The sequence below is a fragment of the Cyphomyrmex costatus genome, unplaced genomic scaffold (genome assembly GCF_001594065.2).
Source record: "Cyphomyrmex costatus isolate MS0001 unplaced genomic scaffold, Ccosl1.0 scaffold254, whole genome shotgun sequence".
Taxonomy (NCBI): Eukaryota; Metazoa; Arthropoda; class Insecta; order Hymenoptera; family Formicidae; genus Cyphomyrmex; species Cyphomyrmex costatus.
In genome coordinates this window covers 1697619-1720001 of record NW_017276629.1, presented here as the reverse complement: position 1 = coordinate 1720001, position 22383 = coordinate 1697619, and the positions used below count along the sequence as shown (strand labels likewise).

Below are 22383 nucleotides of genomic sequence, written 5' to 3'. Positions count from 1 at the left end.
AGCTACGGATTAGTTGTGGTAATTCGGAGGGAGGGGGCAAGAATTTATTCGGAAGGGGAGGATATAGAGGAAACGCTCAGCGCGCCATGTTTATTTGCAAACGAGAGTTTAAAATTGTGTTTCCCGTGGCGGAGTAAATGGTCGAGGTTAACGGCTACCCGAAATTTAATTCACGAGATCGCCGTATCCCCGGGCGGATATACCCCAGGCGTTCGATTTCGTATATCGTCGCGCATTTGCATCGGCGTGTAGCGATAATTGAGCAGGGGCGCGTGCGGGGCACGCGGGTTCAAATAAATTAGAGCGGGTTCTATGCGCTCGCCGATTCACTCCGTGCACGACTATAACGCACACCGCCATTAAAATAATGTGCCAATCAATCGGATCGATCCGATCGATTTGTCACCGGCTTTCGGAAAATTCTCGCGCACCACGTTTCGCGCGGTCCTGCCTCCACATGACGTTGATACCCGGCAAAACATGGAAATCGTTTTAGAAAACGTCACGGGATCATATTTGTCCCCATCGAAACGCAAACCTCGCGTCGCCAAATATATACTATCTATATATAAATCTCATGTCTTCCTGAAAGGGGGGGAACATCGGAATTGAATTCAATGCAAAATATGTTCCTTGAAATTTCATCGAGACGAGACAATTTTGAAACAGCAATTGTTAAAACTATCTAAATTAAATATTTTATCATCAAATATCACAAAAATCAATGATTGTCGCTTATCAAAGAGCGACAACTCTAAATTTCTCAACGATGTGATTTTAATGAAATTCTTGAAATATTGCATGTTTATGACTCTCCGACATTTTAAAAATATTATAAGAAAAGTATAAGTAATAGAAAGCGATACTTTATGGCTTTTAAATACCGAGTATTACTGAGTAAACAAACTGAAGCTTAACTAATTGCTTGTGTAAAATTATATTTACTTAGTGAAACATTTATTTAAAAGAACACTTGGCGATTTTCTTTTTTAGTACATACAAGAGTACATGCAAGAATTTTCCTCGTTGTGTATTCTTGCACACAAAGCTTAAACTTATGTTTAAGATACATCCTGTATTTATTGTTGAACAGGATAGAAACGGTAATGCACGGGTAACAGGATGAAGGATACAACACGAGCTGTAGGCGATGGAAGCTACAATATTGAACGTTGCTTTTTAGCGCAAGCGGCCGCGTTTATAAATTCCCCTAGGGAGATCGTAAGATCGCGAGAATGGAAAGCGTGTAAAGAAGGTGAATAATACTAAATGTGACACGCGTAAGTACTTTACACCAAGCGGAAGAAAAATGTTCTGTACTAAAAACAGTTGTGTTAAGTAATTGCACGTTCTAACGTCAATAAAAAACAAGTCCCATGTATCGGAAAGTTCTCTTCAAATATATATACTAGCGATGTGGAAAGTTGCACGCGTTTATGTCAATATCAATAAAACGTACCGACCAAAAAATTTTGAATAAAACAAATCAATTTTGACGTAACAATACTGCAGCAATAGTATGCAGTTTTGTGTTAGCCATTTGCAGAAGCAAGGGAACGAAACGAGAGAAAATCAAAATTAAATTTAGATTTATATTTTTTATTTGTATGGAAAAGTACACGATACGAAAAAAATTTGCAACCTAATGCAACATTAATGCATTTTGTCAAAAAAATACACTAACGTAAAAATTATATATTAAAAATACTGTAAAAAATAAAATGTTAATTTTAACTCAAAGATGTTGAATAGATTTTCTGAGATATGCAAAAATGTTAAAATTAACATTTTATTTTTTACAGCGTAAGAAGAGAAAAGAAACAAATAATTGTTTCAAAAATTGTCGCGTAGTCTTATAATTGAGAATGTAAATTTTTCAAATCATGCTAAAAGAGTGTAGAGAAATAGACGAAAAAAAAACGGGTTTTCAGGAAAAAAGGATGAATAAAATTATTGGATCTTTTTGGTCTAAATTAATCCTTCTTATGCATATTTTCTTATATTTCGATGTTCTGAATCATTTGCAAACGTTTATTTCAAACTGATCTAATAAAAACATGTTGTAAATCACATTAAAAGTAGCATAATTTTGAAATCTGATCTTTGATTGCAATTTCAGTATTTTTCTATCAGTTTAGATTGAAAATAATATTTGCAAATGATTAAGCACATTAAAATGTACGAAAAAACATACTTAAGAGAGGTTCTATATCGCTTAGATTAAAATTGACTATTTTATTAAATGTATCAAATATAAATACAAAAATAAAATATGTTAATTTTGACCAAAGCAAGTGGAATTTTTCTTACGCATGTTTTTTAATTTCTTTGATATGCTGAGAGAATTATTTGCACATGTTAATTTCAAGCTAAATTGATGAAAAAATATTAAAAATCGCAATAAAATATCAAATTTTAATGGAATTATACTACTTTTAATGCGCAATTTTCAACATGTTCCCATCAGATCAGTTGGAAATATAAAAATTTGCAAATGATTGAACATATCAAAAAATACAAGAAAACGTGCACAAGGGAGATATCGTTTAAACCAAAATCCGGTAACTTTACCTATCTTTTATTTTTTCGGAAACTATTTACGAAACGTATAATCAAACTTTATCTCTTCTTTAAAAGTATATATTTTTATTTAGTTACAGTATTTTCTACATTTTTTATTTTAATTTGTTTAAATATGGCAATAGAATTGTTTTCGCAAACATTGCAAGCTAGTGCTTCCAACTTTTTACTTTTAAATTAAAAAAAGTTTGATTGCATCTCGTACAACTTTCTAAAAATCTCGAAAAGAATTTCTACGAAAAATTTCTGTTTGTAGTCTACTTATGTACGTACTGCCCTTTAATTCCATACTTTTAGAAAAAAAATTTAGAATTTATTTTTCACTTTTTTTAAAAGAACCATTCTGTGAGCGCAAAACAAAAGTTGTATGTGTTAAATTGTCTTTATGACACAGAGCGTGATGTTTTTTTACGCTTTTAGATGCAAAGTATCTCCAACTTGATTGTAATTTTTTTTTCTCCAGCAGAAGAACGTGAAGTAGAATTTGCCAGTGCTATGACAAATGACCAATTGAATCTGTAATCGCCAATTTTCTCAGAATGCTCTTCTATTGGTAAGAGAACTGCAGGGTCTCATCGAACACAAATCTTGTTTAATACAATCTGCGACCTTGTAATTTTAAACGCCAAAAGTAGTACTTTCTTGAGATCGGATCGATATAATCACCGACGAGTGAGAGAGTATATTGTGAAGGCGCGACCTAGGAAAACGCAGCTCCATGTGATTTATACAACAGAGGGAGGATCCCGCCTCGTTTTACTACCGTAAACGTGATATGTAGACTCTTTGTTCTTAACACGAACAAAAATACAGAGAGTACATCTGTATTCTCTTCTGTCTGCTCTTTGCTATGGAGGGGTGGAATCAACCTATTTCGCCCTCCGAAATTCTTTAGTAAATAAATGTATTATACCTATCCAGAAGTCAGACGTCAGTCGACCCATAAATTTCAGCTAGCTGAATTTAATTAACACTTTCTAATTTTAACATATATTCTAACGATTTACGAGAGATAAAACAATTTTGCAAAATAATGCTGTTTACTATGACAGCGTAGGAAATATGTATGTATAAAAAACTTAAAAGAGTTGTAATACTAGGAGAGAGAGAGCTACTTAACAAATCTGTAAAGAGTTAAAAGTAATGAACAAACCACGAAGCTATAAAGAAACCTCATGTTTCTTCTGAAATAGCGCGTTTGCCGTAATCCATTTTTATGGGGTTCTACGACGAAGAAGCAAATACCTTCGTATTGCCTGGTTGAAAATTGCAATCTTGCGAATAAATCACAACTTACATTACAAATAATCTGCCTATATAATAGATATGCAATCTTACGGAAAGTAGAATTGTTTCTAACATCATCAGTTATCATCGAAAAAATATCACTTTAACTTTCGTTATTATTTCTGGTAATTTAATAATTCATACGTCCAATTTTCGTATAAAATATTAAAACGTTAAAAATATATCGAACAAATTTTAAACGATATCTGATTACTCATTAAATAACCATAGATAAATGTATCACGTTTATACAGTTGTTCAAATATTGTAACGTACGTAATTACAATATTTTATTTCTTATTTTTATTATATAACAGAGCAACTAATCCATTTATAATCGATTTTTGCTTTCTAAATTTAAGATTTTCTTACGAAAGTAATTTCATTAGCATTCGAAACGTTAAAACATCGTCATAATTTAACGTTCAATTCGGTTCAATTAATATTAAAAAAATATATAATTTGTTCACTTTCCTGTGTATAAATTTTACATTAGCATTTCATATTAATAAAAGTTTATTTATACGATTAAATAATAACGTAATTTATAATATTATATATTATAATCTAGATAAAAAGTAAGAACAGTGTCATGCAATAGAGAATATAATAATTACACAAAGAGTAACAATTAAAAAGTTAACAAAGCGAAGTAATTGTTATTTTAATGAATAGACAAAATAAAATTTCAATTAAATATCACATTGTTATTCCACCTCTTGAATTATTCATCCTTTTATATAATTTATTTTTATAAATTCATAAATATATATATATTATAAGTACATATATATACATTCTTTCTGAAAAATGTGCTAATAAAAATGACGAGTACACTGATGTATTAATATGTTATATGTAAATATACGCAAGAAAATAAATGTGGAAAAAGAAGAAATACACATTTCTATTTAAGAACTCAATTATGAGGTAAGGACACCGTGCAATATTTTTCCCGTCGTTTGTGGCGGAAATGCAGCGTAAGAAGCAAATGTGACTTACCTTGCCATGTTTCGTGTACTTAAGATACTGATAGTGATGATTGTCGTAATTGAAGTCGCGGGGCGTAAGGGTGATGTCGTGGTTACGGCCCATCTTGCCCATGAGCATCTTCTTCCTTTGCATTTGCGTCTTCTTCGAGTACATTCGCAGATCAGCAACTGCAAAATTCACCTCTGATTAATGTACTCTTCTCGCGGCACACGCTGATTGCAAGTCGCGGCGAAATTACATTTCGTCCCGGCGGCGCAACGCGTCGAAAATACTTGGTTCGTTAGCCCGAATCAACTCGAGCGTGACTGCCGACAAATTGCATGTCAGAAATCGAAAGGCCGACTGCGCTTTTTAACAGCAGGGCACTTTCCACGACGGCGGGAGTGATTTTTCCGCGCTATGTGCGCACGGAAGTCCTCGGGTTTGTCGTCAAATGCGGCACGAACGAGACGCGAGAGAAGAGACGCTGTGACTTCAAGTGGAGTACGTCAATAATTCTTTCGCCAGAAAAACAGAAAAATCTTTACGTCGTAGAGCCCGAGTGTTTAAGGTAGGATCTGATTTAAAAGCAGGAGGTATAGTAAAAAAAAAAGTAAAAATATACGACTGAGAAATTAACGACAGAAGAAAATACACATGCAAGAAGTGTCATTTGTCATGAAGCATTCTTGTACTCCGTTTTCACACTTGGCTGCACTTAGTATCATTTTCAAGTCTTTATTTATTTTTTGTCCTCGCAGAATAGACTACTTGTCAAAATTGTGCATCATATTCATCATATATTTATGTCATCCGAGAATTTCGTGATTGATCTCTGCATAAACATTTTATCTCGCGCAGCGGCACGTCATTTTTCATCAAGCTCAACTAAATCTCCAGTAGATTATTCGACCGCAAACATGATAGTCCTAACGTCACCACACACCTGATAATCGATATTCTGCACGTATGTTATAAACCATTCGATCGTGAACACGATAACATTTTATTGCCTCATATTAAAACATGAAAACAACATGCGCGACGTTACAGGCTGATAAAAATGCAACCGCCTTTGGAATCAATTGTATTTGCGAATCAATCGCTACTCATTAACCATGATTAAAAACATACCATTCGAAATTAGTACGCGCACTCAATCAGGATTGACGATTGTTATGATTTTCCCGGTAAAACACGAGCGACACCGATATGACTTCATAAAATTCAATTACCACTCTCATATACCAACAAGCCGGTAAATTTAGATGATTGAAACTTCGCTCGTTGATATTCATTAATATCAACGAGCATTGAGTAAAGTTTATTCCAGATTTTTTTCTCTTCGCTGTACGTAGCGTCATAAGCCAGAGATTACTGTCTACGTTGCTTTAAACCTTCCACGAAACAAATTTTCTACAAAATAAGCACACCATTCCTGATTGTTACGTTAAAATATTTATGTTTTAAAGTATATATTTAATATTTTCTAAAACATGTTTTATAAAACACGTTAAAATATATTTAACACTTTTCGAAACACAACTACAAATCTTATAAATAGATCTTTTCTCTTGTATTATTTATCATTTTTATTATTCAATTGTAAATATTTTAGAGGAATTTCTTCACATTTTTGCATTTAAAGAATTTTTTCATTAGATAACAACTGTATCAAAATTGTTTTCACGTGTCAGCCATAAATATATATTTACTCCTTAAATATATATCTGTTTTAGAACATTATGTTATAAGTTTAATTTTATAAATATTGAAAAACTAGCTGACTTCAATTTTTAATAAAGACAGACGACACTATTAAAATTATTCAAAATACATACGTGTTATATATATTTTCATTATTGATATTCTTGTCTTTTCTATAATTTAAAATATGCTGATACTCTTGCATATACATGGAGACATATAGATAGCAAGCAAAAAACACAATTTAAATTTTTCATTATCTAGTAAAGATTTAAGTAGAAATGTTGTTTTTAGATATGTTATTTAGAATATATGCATACTAACAAAATTTAATCATAAAAAAACACAAAATTAAAAAATTATTATACAAATTGGCTTTTTTCTTTAATCGAAAATGTATTTTATTAATTTTTTTATTTATGTCTATCGGATAAAATTTATATCTGTCAGAAATTTAAATCAATAAATAGAGAAGCAATTACTTAAAATATAATAATACATTACTAATATTTAATCAGGCAACTGCAAGCTTTAATTATGTGTTGTATCTATTTTATATAATATCAATTATTAAAAAATAATTAAACATTAAAAATATCGTCTAACTTTATATAATATTATGAAAATTGTTTTAAAATATTTCTAATCAAATACTACAACGTATCACAATGATCTGTTATCGCTGAGAAATAAAGTATAACAATTATGTAGACAAAATAAAGTCATGCATTTTCTTTGCTTGTTATATATAATGTACATAGTGTATATATGTTAAAAGCATATGACGACGAATCACCGATTCAATCGGTTCTGATCTTGTCCGATCTCCAATTCGATGACGATTCACGATTCGCTCAACGTTTGCCCATCGCGTTGCATGCCCAACAACGGCACTATTGTTCTAACCGCCAATTATGAATATTCATGGAAAGTCCACGTGTCGTCGAGGTGCGGATCGCGATGCAAACGCGACACACCATTGTGAAACTTACAATACATACGTATATTCCAACATGAATATGCTTACAAATTGATCTTGCGCGTTAAATCTCACAGACTCGCTTTTTATAAATCGTTACCGACATGCTTTCACTTCTGTGATTAACGATTCAGTTAGAATGTCATCTCTGTATGTGTCGTCGTAAAAATTGTCATGTGTGAAAAAATTTCTATAATACGCTCTCGGTTTCTTTTAGATTATCAGACTGCTTTATCTGCATGCAATTATGTTTAAATATTGTATTAATTTCGACAGAGAATAGAATTCCCTAATTATATAATATATGTACATATAACAAAATAATTATTTAGATCATTGTTATTACAAGTGTGACTTCCATCATTAATTAACTTAACGTTAACGCGCTGATAATTTTAAAGAAAAGGAATAAAATTTCAGATATTTGGCACAGAGAATTTGCGATTTCTCGTGTAACATGATCGTATTGAAAACAAACTGAAACATATTACAAATAATGGAGTAATAATGATTTTGTCGGAGATTATTCAAAAAATAAAATTCAATCAGTTTTAGTTATAATTTTATAACAATATGAGCGGTAATATGCATATACCATTTGATACTTAAGTTTGACACTTTAATTGTAATCGAATTCGAGACTGACGTTGCATAATTTATAATCTGTCTGTTTAGTCATCGAAATGTATTTAAAATGATCTAATAAAAAAGAGGTTGAAACGTCTATAATTTTAAATAAACTACTTTACGAAAAAGGTTTGCATAGACTTGTATGCTCCTCGATGTTTATTAAAATTATTTATTTTATTATCGAGCCTTATTATTCTTATAATTTTATTACTAATATTGTTACAAAGCCTTTGTTTTCTTAATTTTATGAATTATTTAGATTCATTCGGTCAAGCTATGTTCTTTGATGCAAGTTCTGCATTTATAATTTAAAATACAATATATAAATATCGAATTCTCTTGACTGGGAATAATGTCATAAATTCATTCAATTTAATATTGTTTTGAAAGAGAATTCTAGTAAACGTGCATGTAAATAAAATTTGGAAACAAATTAAAATTTCATAATAACGAATAGTATGTCTTTATATATTCTCTCTCTCTCTCTCTCTCTCTCTCTACATATTAATATTTTAAAATTTTGTGATGGACAAATACACTTTAAGCATACATTTTTATCACATTGCATTTTCCACGAAATGAAGTTTTTATATTTTAATCAACTTTTTTATGACTGACACATCACATAAATATCGTTCGTAGAAAAGATGATTGAGAAAAACACAAAAATTTTCCAACCAAACGAACATAATCTTGTAAAACTCTCTCTCCATTTTTATCCAACTATCTCTCTCTTTACATAAAAACGTAAATTATATAAATTACAGAAACCAATAATTAATTCGTATAAAAAATATTCTGTTTTGTCAGCCATAAATATGTAAAATTTGGACCAACATTTCATTACAAATATTAATATAATTGTCTTACTATAAAATAATCATTAATGTGTATCATAAAAAAAGGAGTCAAAAGACTTGAAAATAATATACTAAAATATAATAATATACTAAAAAAAGAAATCGTATAAATGTTTGTAGTCGAAGAATTGTCAAATTTAATAATATGCAATCTTAAAATTATTTGAAACTAAAGTCCCTGCCCCCCTTACTATTAAAGATATGTATCACTCGTATTCTGCGCAAGATATATACAATTGAAAAACTACACACATTAATATTTATACTTTCTATATACATATATAAAAATAAATATTATAAAACTACGTGTATATATTTTGTGCGTGTGCGCGTGTGTGTGTGTGTATGTGTGTGTGAAAGAGTGTTGTATGTGAATATTATTTTTATATTATAATTTATTCATTGTGTTTACTATTTTTTATTGTTATACGAGTAATACTTCAATTTAAAAAATAATGAGATCTCAATTTTTTTTTAATTTGAGAATTCAAGATAATTTATGTAAAGTTTTATTATAGTGCAAAGATTAGTTATTTTATAAATAAAGTTCATTAATTTATTTACAATGAAATGCATTAAAATAAAAATAAAAAAATTATATTATTTACACATTTCATATGTAATTTCATTGCAATTAATATTCCTTTTTATATAGAAAGTATAAATATTGACATAACATTTCCAATATTATATGTATATTTCTTACGGGGACTATACGAATGATATTTTTGGATTTGTTCCATTTGGCGCTCACAAAACATTATTTATCTTTGTTTAATATATTTGATAAACAATAAGGATGAAATAATTCCATAAGTGTTGCGAGTATCAAGTGGAACATACCTTTTAAACAGTGTCCGAGATTATATCACGATTTAAAGCCGATTTACACGTAGACAAACGTATATATCTCTTACCTTTGCACGGACAAAAACCTTTACAGTTGATGTGGACGGAGGTATGATGAATGCAATTGTGGTACTCGAGTCGGCATGGTGAGCTATACGTGCGATTGTCGTTTCCGCAGAGGAATGTAGGCTTTACCACGGGACATTCCTGGCACCTGTAACACAGGAAAAACACCGACGGTGGCTTTAAACTAGACGCTTGGCTGTCGACATGCGTGTTCCTCGAGAGATCAGTTTGGCAAGTGAGAGACAAAGGGCCGGACTGCTGGCTGCTCGCGCGAGAGAATATCGATATTCGATGCTCTCTCGCCGTGCGCGCCACTTGTGAATTTTGTTAAACGACGTGTCACTGGATATCGAGAACGGCGAGAACGAGATGACGTAGGCCCGCGCGTACTCACATATAGGCCCTGATATGAAGCTCATAAAACTTGTCATAAAAATTTATGAATCCTCGTGGGAGACGGTGTGCTATACGCTCTTTACAAGCTTTGCGGCCATTCTAACTGCGAGCTATCTTGACGACAACGTCGTTACAAATTGTTAACTATCTGTTTGCGAACAAAGGATTGTACAAACATATCGAAGGGAAAGACAGAATTAGTTACGCTGCGATTAACGGACGATGAAAAACCAAGAACATATAGCAAGTTACAGTTGAGTGAAATAAAGATCAAAGGCATCGATTTGAGCAGGAAAGTATACTAATCGGCAGAACAACGCTCTTGAAAGTTGACGAGAGAGGCTGGAAAAGTCTTTGTTTTGCTCGCTCCTTCAGCACGAGGCTGAATAATGAAAAGCCAAGGATGTGCTGGGAAGTCAATTACAGATATGGCCGAGTTTAATCTCCAGAATTGCTTGCCTGCTGCCGTCTAAGCGCACCATTGTACGTATTATTCTCGACGTGCTCTCGCTTCGACTGGCGTTTCACGGCCGCGTGCACTCGCCTCGCCTCTTTTGTTCCCCCGTTAATTCCGATACTGTGTGAGAGAATCTTCCGATTCCCTCGCAAAAATCTCGCCATCGGCGCGGCAAATCTACCGAATTTCTACCGACGAGAGAAAAGAATAATTCTAGATATAAAAGAAGAATAATACTAGAGGAAATATTTTGACTGATTGTGCACTTTTTTTTTTCTTTTAAGATTGCATAATCTGCGAATATTGTGTTCGCAGTTATATTCAAATGGTTAATCGTGTTTTTATTCCTGCACTATCAAAATCAAATCTATCCATACATCAGAATCTCCCTCGTCTAGCTTACTTACATCCACTGTTAACAAATTAACTCACCAAGACTTGCTCGTAAGACACATTCTAAATATGGACAAAGATAAAATTGTGTTCGCTGTGAAGCTCGTGCGTAAAATTAGGGCAAGTTTTTCGCACGAGACTCCTCGCTTGTAAACCGAGATGTGTAATATGACGGAACGGATAAACTGGGAAAACCGCAGGGATAACCAAGATACGAGACTAACGTAGACAGTGCCGTCCGCTTCACCTTGTGATAAAGGAGTTAAACCGGCTTAATTACCACGTTACTTGGTTTAAACTAATTACGCGTTTGCGCACGACCGCAAATTCTCGAAGGAGAACGTATCTACTGACGCTATTGTGGTCGAGTCCACCTTGCCTTGCGGGGAGAACGGGAGCCCCGCGCAATCTTCGTCGAAAGCTTCCGCATTATGAACCACGTTATAACGTGTCGATATTAATTGTTCCATAATTCAAAAGCAATTTTCAACGTGATGTCGTGGTCGCAGCAATTGTCGAGCGGCCGAGTTTTGCGGAAACGGAAATTCGGCTCGTGTCGAATTAATTGTGAGGTTTATGCATGCTCAGAGCATGCATCAGTGCGTACAATCATTGGTGCTTAAATTTCATATTTTACAAACATATTGTGTGAGTGAGGGAATATCAGAGAGGCAGACGTGGCATGTATTCAACAGAAAGAGAACGAATAGATCTAAAAGATTAATGACGAAAGAAGAATATATAAAGAGAAAAAGAAATCAGCAATACTCGATATAGAGTCCTTCCTGAATAAAATACTGTTTTTTTCCTGTGCGTATAATAATAATAATACTGAAAAATATGTAAATATGTATCAATTCGTCAGTTCACAATATTACAGATGTAAATAGATTTCAATGAAAGCGTACACATACGTGAGTACGACAGATCAAATATATGGTTATATGAAAACTTTTGAAAGAGATGTTCACGCTCGCGACTTGTCTTTGCAACGAAAATAAAAGTATTGAAATTTAGTGTACTTAGCTCGTCTAATCACACCTGGTACTTGCACTGATTGATAGACTGCTATATTTATTGATCGTTAAACAGCAGGTCCTTCCCTTCCCCTGAGGAAAAGTTTGATTTAAATTGCGCTTGATTCAATGAGACATCGATGGTCCTCTTCTCGCGGTAGGATATTCAGCGAGGGAACAAATCGTATAACTGGAAAAGCGGGAAGGCGTGGCAGGTGGTAATGCACATGCCAATCCACCTTTAATCCACCCCTCTATATTGGGAAACCCGGCCGCCCGAGCGAAGCCGCCTGTGAGAAGCTCGAAACTTTCGTCAGGTGGCACTTGAACTTTATCGTGTCTACTTTGGATGTTCAGGATAAACCATTACCTTCCTCTCAACGATACTTCCGCCTGTACCTAAATCCAACAATCGAAACAAGATCGCAGTGCTGCAGGAGACATAAAAAAGTTATTTTGAAAACACAGGAATGGATGTTCCACAGACAAAGTTGTAGAGTGCTTGACAAATTGGATGCTGGGGAGAATAGCATTACCTACTTTTGCATGACGAGTTGCTATTACGATGTGTAATTAAAAATTCATTGAAAATTAATATCGCAAGGCAGTGTTTAATTAATCGCCTGGGAAAGTTCCTCCCATATAATTCATCGTCGACGAAATGAAAACGTAGAGTGCACTTCACTCCGAGAAGTGCAGCAAGATATAATTAACCGACGCTGATTATACTGATATTAATTAAATTGGATTCTCGTTTGGGATTCGAATCAATTAAATGTACGGATTATTAATACGGGTTATTTACCGATGTTAAATTATCTTGAAGCATGAGATTGACTGTTTGTTTTACGAATACAATTGTTTTATAAATACAATTTATAATTATTATATACTGTAATAAACTCATCGTTAGATTCTGAAATTACTTCTCTTTAATGAGTAAAGAAATGATACATTCACCAAAATACATTGTTGGCAAGAAGGCCAACTATTATTTCTATATTTTAGTTAAAGATTCTACAAAGATATAAATAATTCAATACATTAAAAATAAAGCCTATTTTAGATAATTCATAATCCATATCAGAATTCAGGGGATAGAAAGTCATATATAATAAAATTTGTATAATATAGAAAATACTAAAAAAGTCAAAATATGAGTAGATAAAATGTATGGATATTAATACACATAGCGTATATTAAAAATTAAAATTAAAATGTAAAATTACAAATATAATTTTATCCTTTTCATGCAAATTATAAATCGTTTAAAAAAGTTTAATAAAATAAAATAAGAAAAAGGTACAGAATACTATATTGTACTTGTAAAATATAATAAATATTGTAACAGCAATAATTAATTATAAAAATAAAAGTAATCAATTAAAAATTATTATAAACTTAAATTTATGCTGGAAATTTAAAATATTTGATCTGTTATTTTGAATTCTCACACCTTTAAACTGAAAAAAATTAAGCGCACGATTTTGTTTATTAGAATTGCTTAGAATATAATCTCCAAAATGGATAAAATATAAATATAATCGGCAAAAAATTAAGAAAACGATTCTTTCTGTCCTCAGAAAAAAATATATTGTCTTTTTTTGCGATAATTACATAAATAAAATGATTATTTTATTTTATAATCAATGAATATTTCTAACAAATAAACGTTTCGAAATTTCTCAGTACAATTAAAGGTGAGATTTAAACTTTTATGCCATTTCTCATGATAGCCGGCGCTATCGGCAAGTTAAGAACTTAAATCCCAGAGGAACAAATAAAACTCCCCTATCTGTCTCGCATCTGAAATGTGTTCGTCGGCGATACGTGTAGCGTAAACACACGTCGTCCACTGTTATCACACCATTGTCGCCATTCACGATTTCCCTCCCCCCCCCCCCCCCCCCCGCGTATGCCGACGGTGACATTGCAGAGAAAACGGGACTGGGGCACGTGATGATGCGTAAGCAATACGGAGAGGGAAACAATCGCGGATCTTTCTTCGGTCTTGGTTCCGCTCGCGTATTTCGCCGCACACCGTTCCGTTCTATTCCGTTCCCCGTCGCCGCGCTTATATATACGCCCCCGAACTTTTGATTTACGCGGCCTCGATGGAATTCCATGAATGCGAAATGTAATCCCCTACACAACCCCTCTCGCTCTCATCCCTTTTCCCGGCCAGTTACCTCGGGCCATCCCGCCATATCACCATCCTACGTCCAATGTGAAACTTTGCGTTTCAATCGTGCCCTCGAAGTAACAAACGACGGCAGCTGCCTACGGGAAATATATTTTCAGCGAAAGGATGGACGATTTATTTAGAGAGGAAGCGACTGGACACGAGCGGCAGCACGGGAAAATCAGAATCTATGAGAATCCCCCGGTCTCTCTCGTGGAAAATCCGTGGAGTTACTATAAAATGAAAGAAGAACTGTATATTACCCTTCAGACGCTAACGATCTGCGAGCGTCAATAAAAACTTTGAGAAATATTCTTCATAGGATACGCAATATCGTTCAGTATAAAATCTTGAGTCTCTAGTCCTAAGCTGTATTAAAATAAAATAATATTAAAATAAATTACATCCTTTGCAATCCAATATTGAGTTGAACTTTTGATGTATATAACGTTAGTGACTTTTTCATATAATTCTTTATAATTAATTTATTATAGATGTATGTACATATACATATATATTCTTAGCACTTATATGTATATACATATTTTTATTTATATTATAACCACCAATTAGATTAAAATAAAAACTATTTAATTGAGATTTTTACTCATTTACGAGAAATATTTTGATTTGTAAAGATATCTACATGCTCTAGAGTATCTTGTAACTATCTCGTTGACTTGTTACAATTATGAATATAAATTATTTGTTATAAAAAAATTAATTTAGATATAAAATAATAAAGTAAATATAAACAGAGATATATATATATTTTTTATTAAATAAATAACAAAATTAAATCGATCTCGATGAAACGCATACTCTTTTCGTCTTTTGTCAACCTGCGGTTGACAATAAGGGAATAAAAGTACGTTTTTTAAAATAAACAATGATATATGTTTCAAATAATCTTTTCTAAAATATATAAAATAATTTATTTGCTACAGAATGTCTGGCGTTATTAATATTTATTTACTCGAATTATGGTATTAAATTCTAAAATTTTGTAACAAACTAAGATTGCAATTGTATCTAGAACATATATTTGTCCACTGTTTTTTACACATAAGGCATTGTTGCTAGACATTGTTATTCTTTCAAGAATATTGCACATTAAACTCACATGTATATTTATTATTTTCATGCAGCCATTCATTCATCACACATTTAGATTTATATTGCGTCATGCTAAAAAATCAACCTCGATATTTTTATAAAATTTTCTGCAAGAAAGAGTATCTTTATTTTTAATTTTATTTGTAATAAAAAAACTTAAACATTTTTATAATAAATTGTTCTTTAAAAGAAAATGACAAGAGAAGCCTTTTCAGTTTCTGATAGTATGAAACTTTTAAACAACAATACCTATTGCATAACAAAAATGTTGTGCAACACGCTTTTACAGTCACGTGTTTCGTGATTCGAAGCCATTTACATTTTTATATGTATCAGTCTCAATAAATTGTTTGATATTGACACTCGAATTGCCTTTCCATAACAATGTATACCTCTCTCGTACATATCAATTGTTACGCAACGCGCAATTAAAAAAGTGTGGCTAACATCAATATTGTGATATACACCAAAATGTCCAAGTATCAAAAGCTGTTAGTAAAATATTTCATAAAATATATATTTAAAATTCAGATTCCTTATCAATACATTCTCATAAAACGTATTCTTCCCGTTCATACATTCACTTATTAAATATCTCAAAAAAAGAAACTACGTTGTTTTAAATATAATAAAATTATTATATAAATGCGTTAGTTTATATGTATATATAGACTAACATCTATATCTATTATATATGTGTATATATATATATATATATATATATATATATATACACACACACACGCACACACACAAAATACCGTTGCAGATCAAGACAAAGGTGGAAACGGAGATACCTATTTTTTTTCTATATATACATAATATAATATATTAACATACTTAGATGAATATATCGTTTAAATTTTATATCGTACCTATATCTTTAAACGGTAATAATAATAATAATAATAAAAGTCAGCGAGAAGAGATTGTATCAACTTTCCCGCCAGGGAAATATCGACCGTAAATTGGCCGAGTCTCGAACCGAGAGTCAAACTTCCACCTGACACGAGTCTGTACATCGACTTTAAAGCTCTCTTCGTAGGACTGGCTCTTTGACGAAGACAAAGCGTCGGCTCGCGGCGCAACGTGGGAAAAGCTGACTCGCAAAAAGAATCCCGACGGGCGTTGGGGCTGTCTTTGTCAGTGCACAACGATTTTTCTTGACGATCGACAGGAGGAGTCGCTGCTATTAACGACCCTGTGAACATCGCACACCGGAGATTGAAGCTCATAATGAACGAGCCGACGCGACATCGCGACGACGATAGCGACGACGATAGCGACGACGGTGCTTATAGGATCCATTGGGCATTTCCCGTTTTAATTGCAAGATCGCACTGGTACTGTTTGCTTATAATTAACGATACGCTAAAGCACTTTACGAATTAAAACTTTTACCATCATCCTCTTTCTCGCTGTTTCTCGTCTCACGTCTGTTTCTCATTCCCTTCTTTTTCACGGATTTCGATTCACTTAACGTACCTTTATTCTCCACTCCCTTGCGCTCCTCAGCCGCGCGTAATCACTTCTCGATACCATACGCGAATCCGAGAACGCGCGTATAGCAGAATCTATTTTTCAATTATTGGATATTCCCGTGGATCGAATTGACGGAGAGAAAGAAAGCGGTGACAATGAAATTCTTGTCAGAATTAATCGATTCCCATCCAGAAAGCGATGTAGAATTCAATCGTTTCTCTCAAACGTGAATCTCATCGTAGTCCAATGACAGGTTCAACAATTCTTGTAAACATTTGTTTAGCTGTTCTATTCATCAGAATCGCACATTTCATATAAATTCTATCATCTAAATTCCTCTATTCACTCGCTTCACGATATTTAAACGATATTATACAAGTTCATTTTTAATTCAAACATAAAGAAAGAAGAATATTATATATCTGCAAAAAATAAATTTATTAAAACGTAATTGCTATATCCAAAAAATTTTTATAAATTTATAGGATTTACAAATAATGGCAGTGGAATACGATTGTAAAATTAAGTGTACTAAATTTATATTAAGTTATAGATGTTATATTATACAGGATGTTGCGCACAGGAAAAGATACTTTCAGTAAAACGTTCATTGATGATTTAGAACTAAAGATACACAGAAAACCTTTGTATAAATGTCATTTTTACAAATTTTGTGAGAAAATGATGCGTAAAAAGTTACAAAAAAGTAATTTTATCAAATTATCAACAATTTTTTTTAATGTTATTTTTTTGTTCGTAATTCGGCAGAAACTAAATGAAGATCTTTAATTAATTTCAACGGTATTGTCTTCATAAATAGTAACTTCTTTGATTAGATTGGTATAAATGGCACTTCCTCGAAGGATTTTTAACATAAATTTAAAAACTTTTCTTAGAAATAGCAACAAAAAACCAAATTTTTGGAAAAAAAAAACGTAATAATTTTGGGGAAAAAACGTATAATTTTGTTAATTCAAAACTTAGAAAAATGTTTTCTTGGAACCTTCATGTACATATCTTTAAAGTGTGTATTTAATAAAAAGCTTATTGATGTTTATTTCCGTTTGTGAGATATCGTAGCAAAACCAAAAAATCAACATTTTTTTAATTAAAAAAAAATATGTAGATATAGATTTAACATCATGTGGTATTTATATAATTCCCACCGTATTGTTATTAAAACCAACATGATGTGAATTTAAAAGTCGCATATTGAGTGGTGTTAAATCTATCCAATACAGAACTGATCAACAAGGATGAGAATCATATAACCACTACAAAATGTTAAATCCTTACTTATATTTTTCAGAGAGAGAGAGAGAGTGTGTGTGTGTGTGTGTGTGTGTGTGTGTGTGTAACTTTTAATAAAATTTCTATTTTGCAACTTTTTATGTATTATTTTTCCTTACAAAATTTCTAAAGATTAAAAAAAAATTTATAAAAAATTTTTTATGTATCCTTTTATTCAATTAACAGTAAGTATTTTGCTGAAAGTTTTTTTAGTGTGCGAAGCTTCTATAACCTCTTAAGCTGATATGGACTTTGTTAATAAAGGAAGAAGATCACAAGTTTTGGTCTACCTCAAGTTATATATGTGCATCGAGAAATTTGGATACCATTCTACTATCTTCGGAAATATGAAAAAATTCCAATCTAGAATAGAAAAAGTTTTCATCGAAAAATGACTTGGATTCACGCGTGAAGTTACAAATAGAAATCGCTCAGAAATTTTTACCTTTGTACAGTCATATGGCAATAGAAAGAACAGAAAGATCCGCGAAGAACAGATGGAATGAATCTACATACGTGCGAAGGAAAAGAAGGAGAAGAACACGGACTTAGTCAGACGGGAATCGTCAAAGCATATCAACTGCGCGACCAACGTCCAAATTTTGAATTAAACATGAGAAAGCAGCGGTTGCACGACGGTAGTAGAACGGAACACACGGTGGGACGCCCGAGGCAAATGGGACGCGCATTCCTACTTCATGTAAAATTCCGTCCTTGATCGTGGCTGCAAACCGAACCCGATCCCATCGCCCCCCTAACGGCTATCGATAACGGCTTATGCAGACTCAAGAATCGACGTAAGTGTCGATGGCTTGTTCACCCTTCGGAGAAGCTTTCGGAAAAAAAACGGAAGAGCTACCGCTTTAAATGTCGTGGCCCGTCGTCAAAATAGCAAGACGATATTCGATTTAGATAGAAATTCACGACGTAAAGATCGAATTTATTTCGACGCATAAACGTGATTAGAGAATTAATGAATAATTATTCATTAAACAAAAGTTACTCGTTCGAAGAACATCCGCTTTCTCGCCTTACTAATTACGACAAAGGCAAACGAGCAACAGCAGCCAAGGCTCTCGTTGCAAATAGAGCAAATGGCTTCCGTATCTTTGAATGCGCGCTGCAAATTGCAGCCATCGAGTCGCACGCTTCTTGTCGAAGGAAAGAAGACTACTATGGTGCAATCCGATTCCAGGCTAGATTGAAGCCGACAACGTTATATGAGTTGTACTGAAAGCCCTCAATCTTAATGACAGCTTCTTTAACCAATTCGTTGTCGACTTTTTCTTACCTGAAACGCTGAGATACCAATAGCCTCTGTGTTAGAACTAATTGAAAACAGAGAGCTTTTCGCGAACGCTGAGAGATACAATTAAATCTATTGTTCGCCACAAAGTTTTATTCTTCTCTCTAACTTAATTATTTTTTAAAAGAAATTTTATTTTGAGATTTAATAATTTAAAAACTTTGTATCAACAAAAAAAAAATTTTTGCTAAAGTATCTGAAAATTTTATTTTAAGAAAAGAAAAAAAGGACTTTTTTTTAATAAAAATTATTGATTCATTATCATATTTTTAATGGAATAGAATGATGGTCTTTGAATAAATAGAATCATTTTTAATTTTATTTTTAATTATAAATTTGTTAAATAAATAATTGAAATAAATCTTTTTTTTTTGTTGTAAAAAAAAAAAGAAGTCTTTATAACTTCTATTTTATATGATTTTCAGTTCACAGAAAAAAACAATTTTGCTAAAATATTTAAAAGTTTAGCTATATAGATAGAAATCTAAAAATAATTTTGTTAGACTATCAAATAATTATGTACGATTCTCAAACATAAACAGCAAAGTAGCAATGCCATAAAAAGTTTTGATATTCCAGCAACCAGCTTGGGGGTCCTACATAATTATTTTAATGATCCAACAAAATTATTTTCAGATCTACAGTGGCGTGCAAAAGTTTCCGGCCAGTGACAGTTTGTATTTTAATTTATTAAAAAACATGATAAAAAAAATTTTAATCATAATCAGGTCTTAGTACAAAATGTAAGTAACGAAATATTGTACTAACACCTAATAATGATTAACGTTTTATCAGGCTTTTTTTTTATAAATTAGAGTATGTAACAGAATGTCAATGATCGAAAACTTTTGTACGCCATTGTATATCTAAGTTTAGCTAGTTGAGATCTGTATATGTAACTTTTAGATACTTTAGTAAAATCGTTCTTTTCGTCAACTAAAAATGAAAATTATAAAATGGAAATTATAAAACTTATAATTTTAAGAGCTTAGAAAAAAGTCGGATTTTTCCATTTTTCCATAGACTTTGTCGGTTCTTTTCCCAAAAGTAGAAAATTTTTTGGAAAAATTCACGTTATATATGTGTTCGTAATAACCTGTCTGCACATTTGCTTCTTTTTAGAAAGAAAATAATTGTGTATATTTAATTATAAAGTTAATATATTATATCTCAGATTGTAAGACTGAAAGATGTAAAGACACTCAAACGATGTCTGAAAACTTTAGGAATATCCTCGGAAATATCTTTATGATATCTTTTTTTGTTAATTTTGTTTAGTTTTTAGACATTATATTACTTTCTTTATATTACCTATTATTCTGCTTTATATTACCTTCAAAAATTTACAATGAATATATTATAGATAAATAAATAATATAATGTTATTTTAAAACCTCGTAAAAAGGGTGACTTTGATATAACACTTTTCAAAATTAAAAAATTTTATAGCGGGCTTATATTTACTGCTGTCAAGGGAAACCGTGATTTATTACTAGATCACGGTTTTTCGCGACAGCAGTAAATATGAGTATTATATCTATACGATATAAAATTTTAAATTGAAAAGTGTCGTTTTACCATGGTGATCCTCGTCAGTATCAAATTAATCTAACCAGTACCAAATTAAATCTTAAGTCTTTAAATTTGTGTCCTTAAATAATCCTCTCCTCAAATGATATGTTATAAAATAATAATAATATCCTACCTAAATATAAATATAAAAATTAGCTCAATATTAATTCCAGCGCTAAAATACGAGGTGTTTTATTTCAATAATACTAGATATATAAAATATAAGAGTTACTTGTAAGCTCATACCTAATTTAAATAAAAAGCTTGTATATTTTGTAACGATCACAACAAATTATATAAAGTCTTCAAAGTGTGAAAAGAATTACTAATTTTTTAAAAGTTTATCTTGACTCGTAGTTTTTTCTAAAAATTAATGATTCTTTACAACATTAATCTTTTATCGCTCTTTTCTTCTAAGCTTCTGTCAGAGTTCCAATCAGAACAATCGCAATTATTATTATCATGATCATCTAAAACTGACAACAATAAAGTATTATCTTCGTTAAATATTACATTTAAGGATATCGATTTTACGTCATATTAATGTAATAAGTATAATTTTCGCTTTTGAGGCTTTCACGGGTATTTTCTTCAATTATATACCACCAGAAGATTTGCGGGTTATCGCCGTGTCTTTCTTCATTGTTAATGCCAACGTTTCGTGAACCGTATCCTTAATTGAAGTATAATTTTCATTTCGACTACGCATTTCTTTGTGTTTGCGAAGAAAAACATGCGAGAGTGATAAATTGCTGCGAACAAATACTAATTTTCCCACTCCCTTACAGAGGAGTGATCGAGACGGTTTCTTTTCTTCTTGGAGTAAAGAAATCAAAATCTGGTCATGATCTTTCGCATGTACATACATGAAATTGGTTGTAATTGTAATAAACGAAGCGTTAGCATAATAGAAATTTTGGATCATATTAATATGATGGAGGATATTAAAAAATTAGATAGTACGTCATTTACATAATAAAAACAGCTATTTTTTCGCAAAAAAAAAAAAAAACGAAATTTTTTTCTTAGTTTTTTTTAGCAATTTAAAGAAAGGCGGTTTTTAAACAAATATTATATAAAGGTTTCTCTCAACCTTAAAAAATTTACTTCGACAATTTAAACAATTTATAATAAAAAAAAATAATTCCTCAAACATTATTCCATTCTAATAGAAATTATAATAATAATAAATCAATAAATTTTATAAAAAATCTGTTTTCCCGAGAAAAGATTTATCTCGTAG

The 22383-nt window shown here is 31.8% G+C and overlaps 1 protein-coding gene across 1 annotated transcript in view; it reads right to left on the bottom strand.

Moving 5' to 3' along the window:
* The window catches only part of Cow (Proteoglycan Cow), a 129325-nt gene that overhangs the window by 17356 nt on the left and 89586 nt on the right, over positions 1–22383 (bottom strand). Inside the window, exons 5-6 of the mRNA XM_018540600.1 lie at positions 9933–10078; positions 4870–5027 (exon numbers count right to left, since the gene is read on the bottom strand). Coding sequence (XP_018396102.1) covers positions 4870–5027; positions 9933–10078 — 304 coding nt within the window. The remainder of the gene's footprint in view (positions 1–4869; positions 5028–9932; positions 10079–22383) is intronic.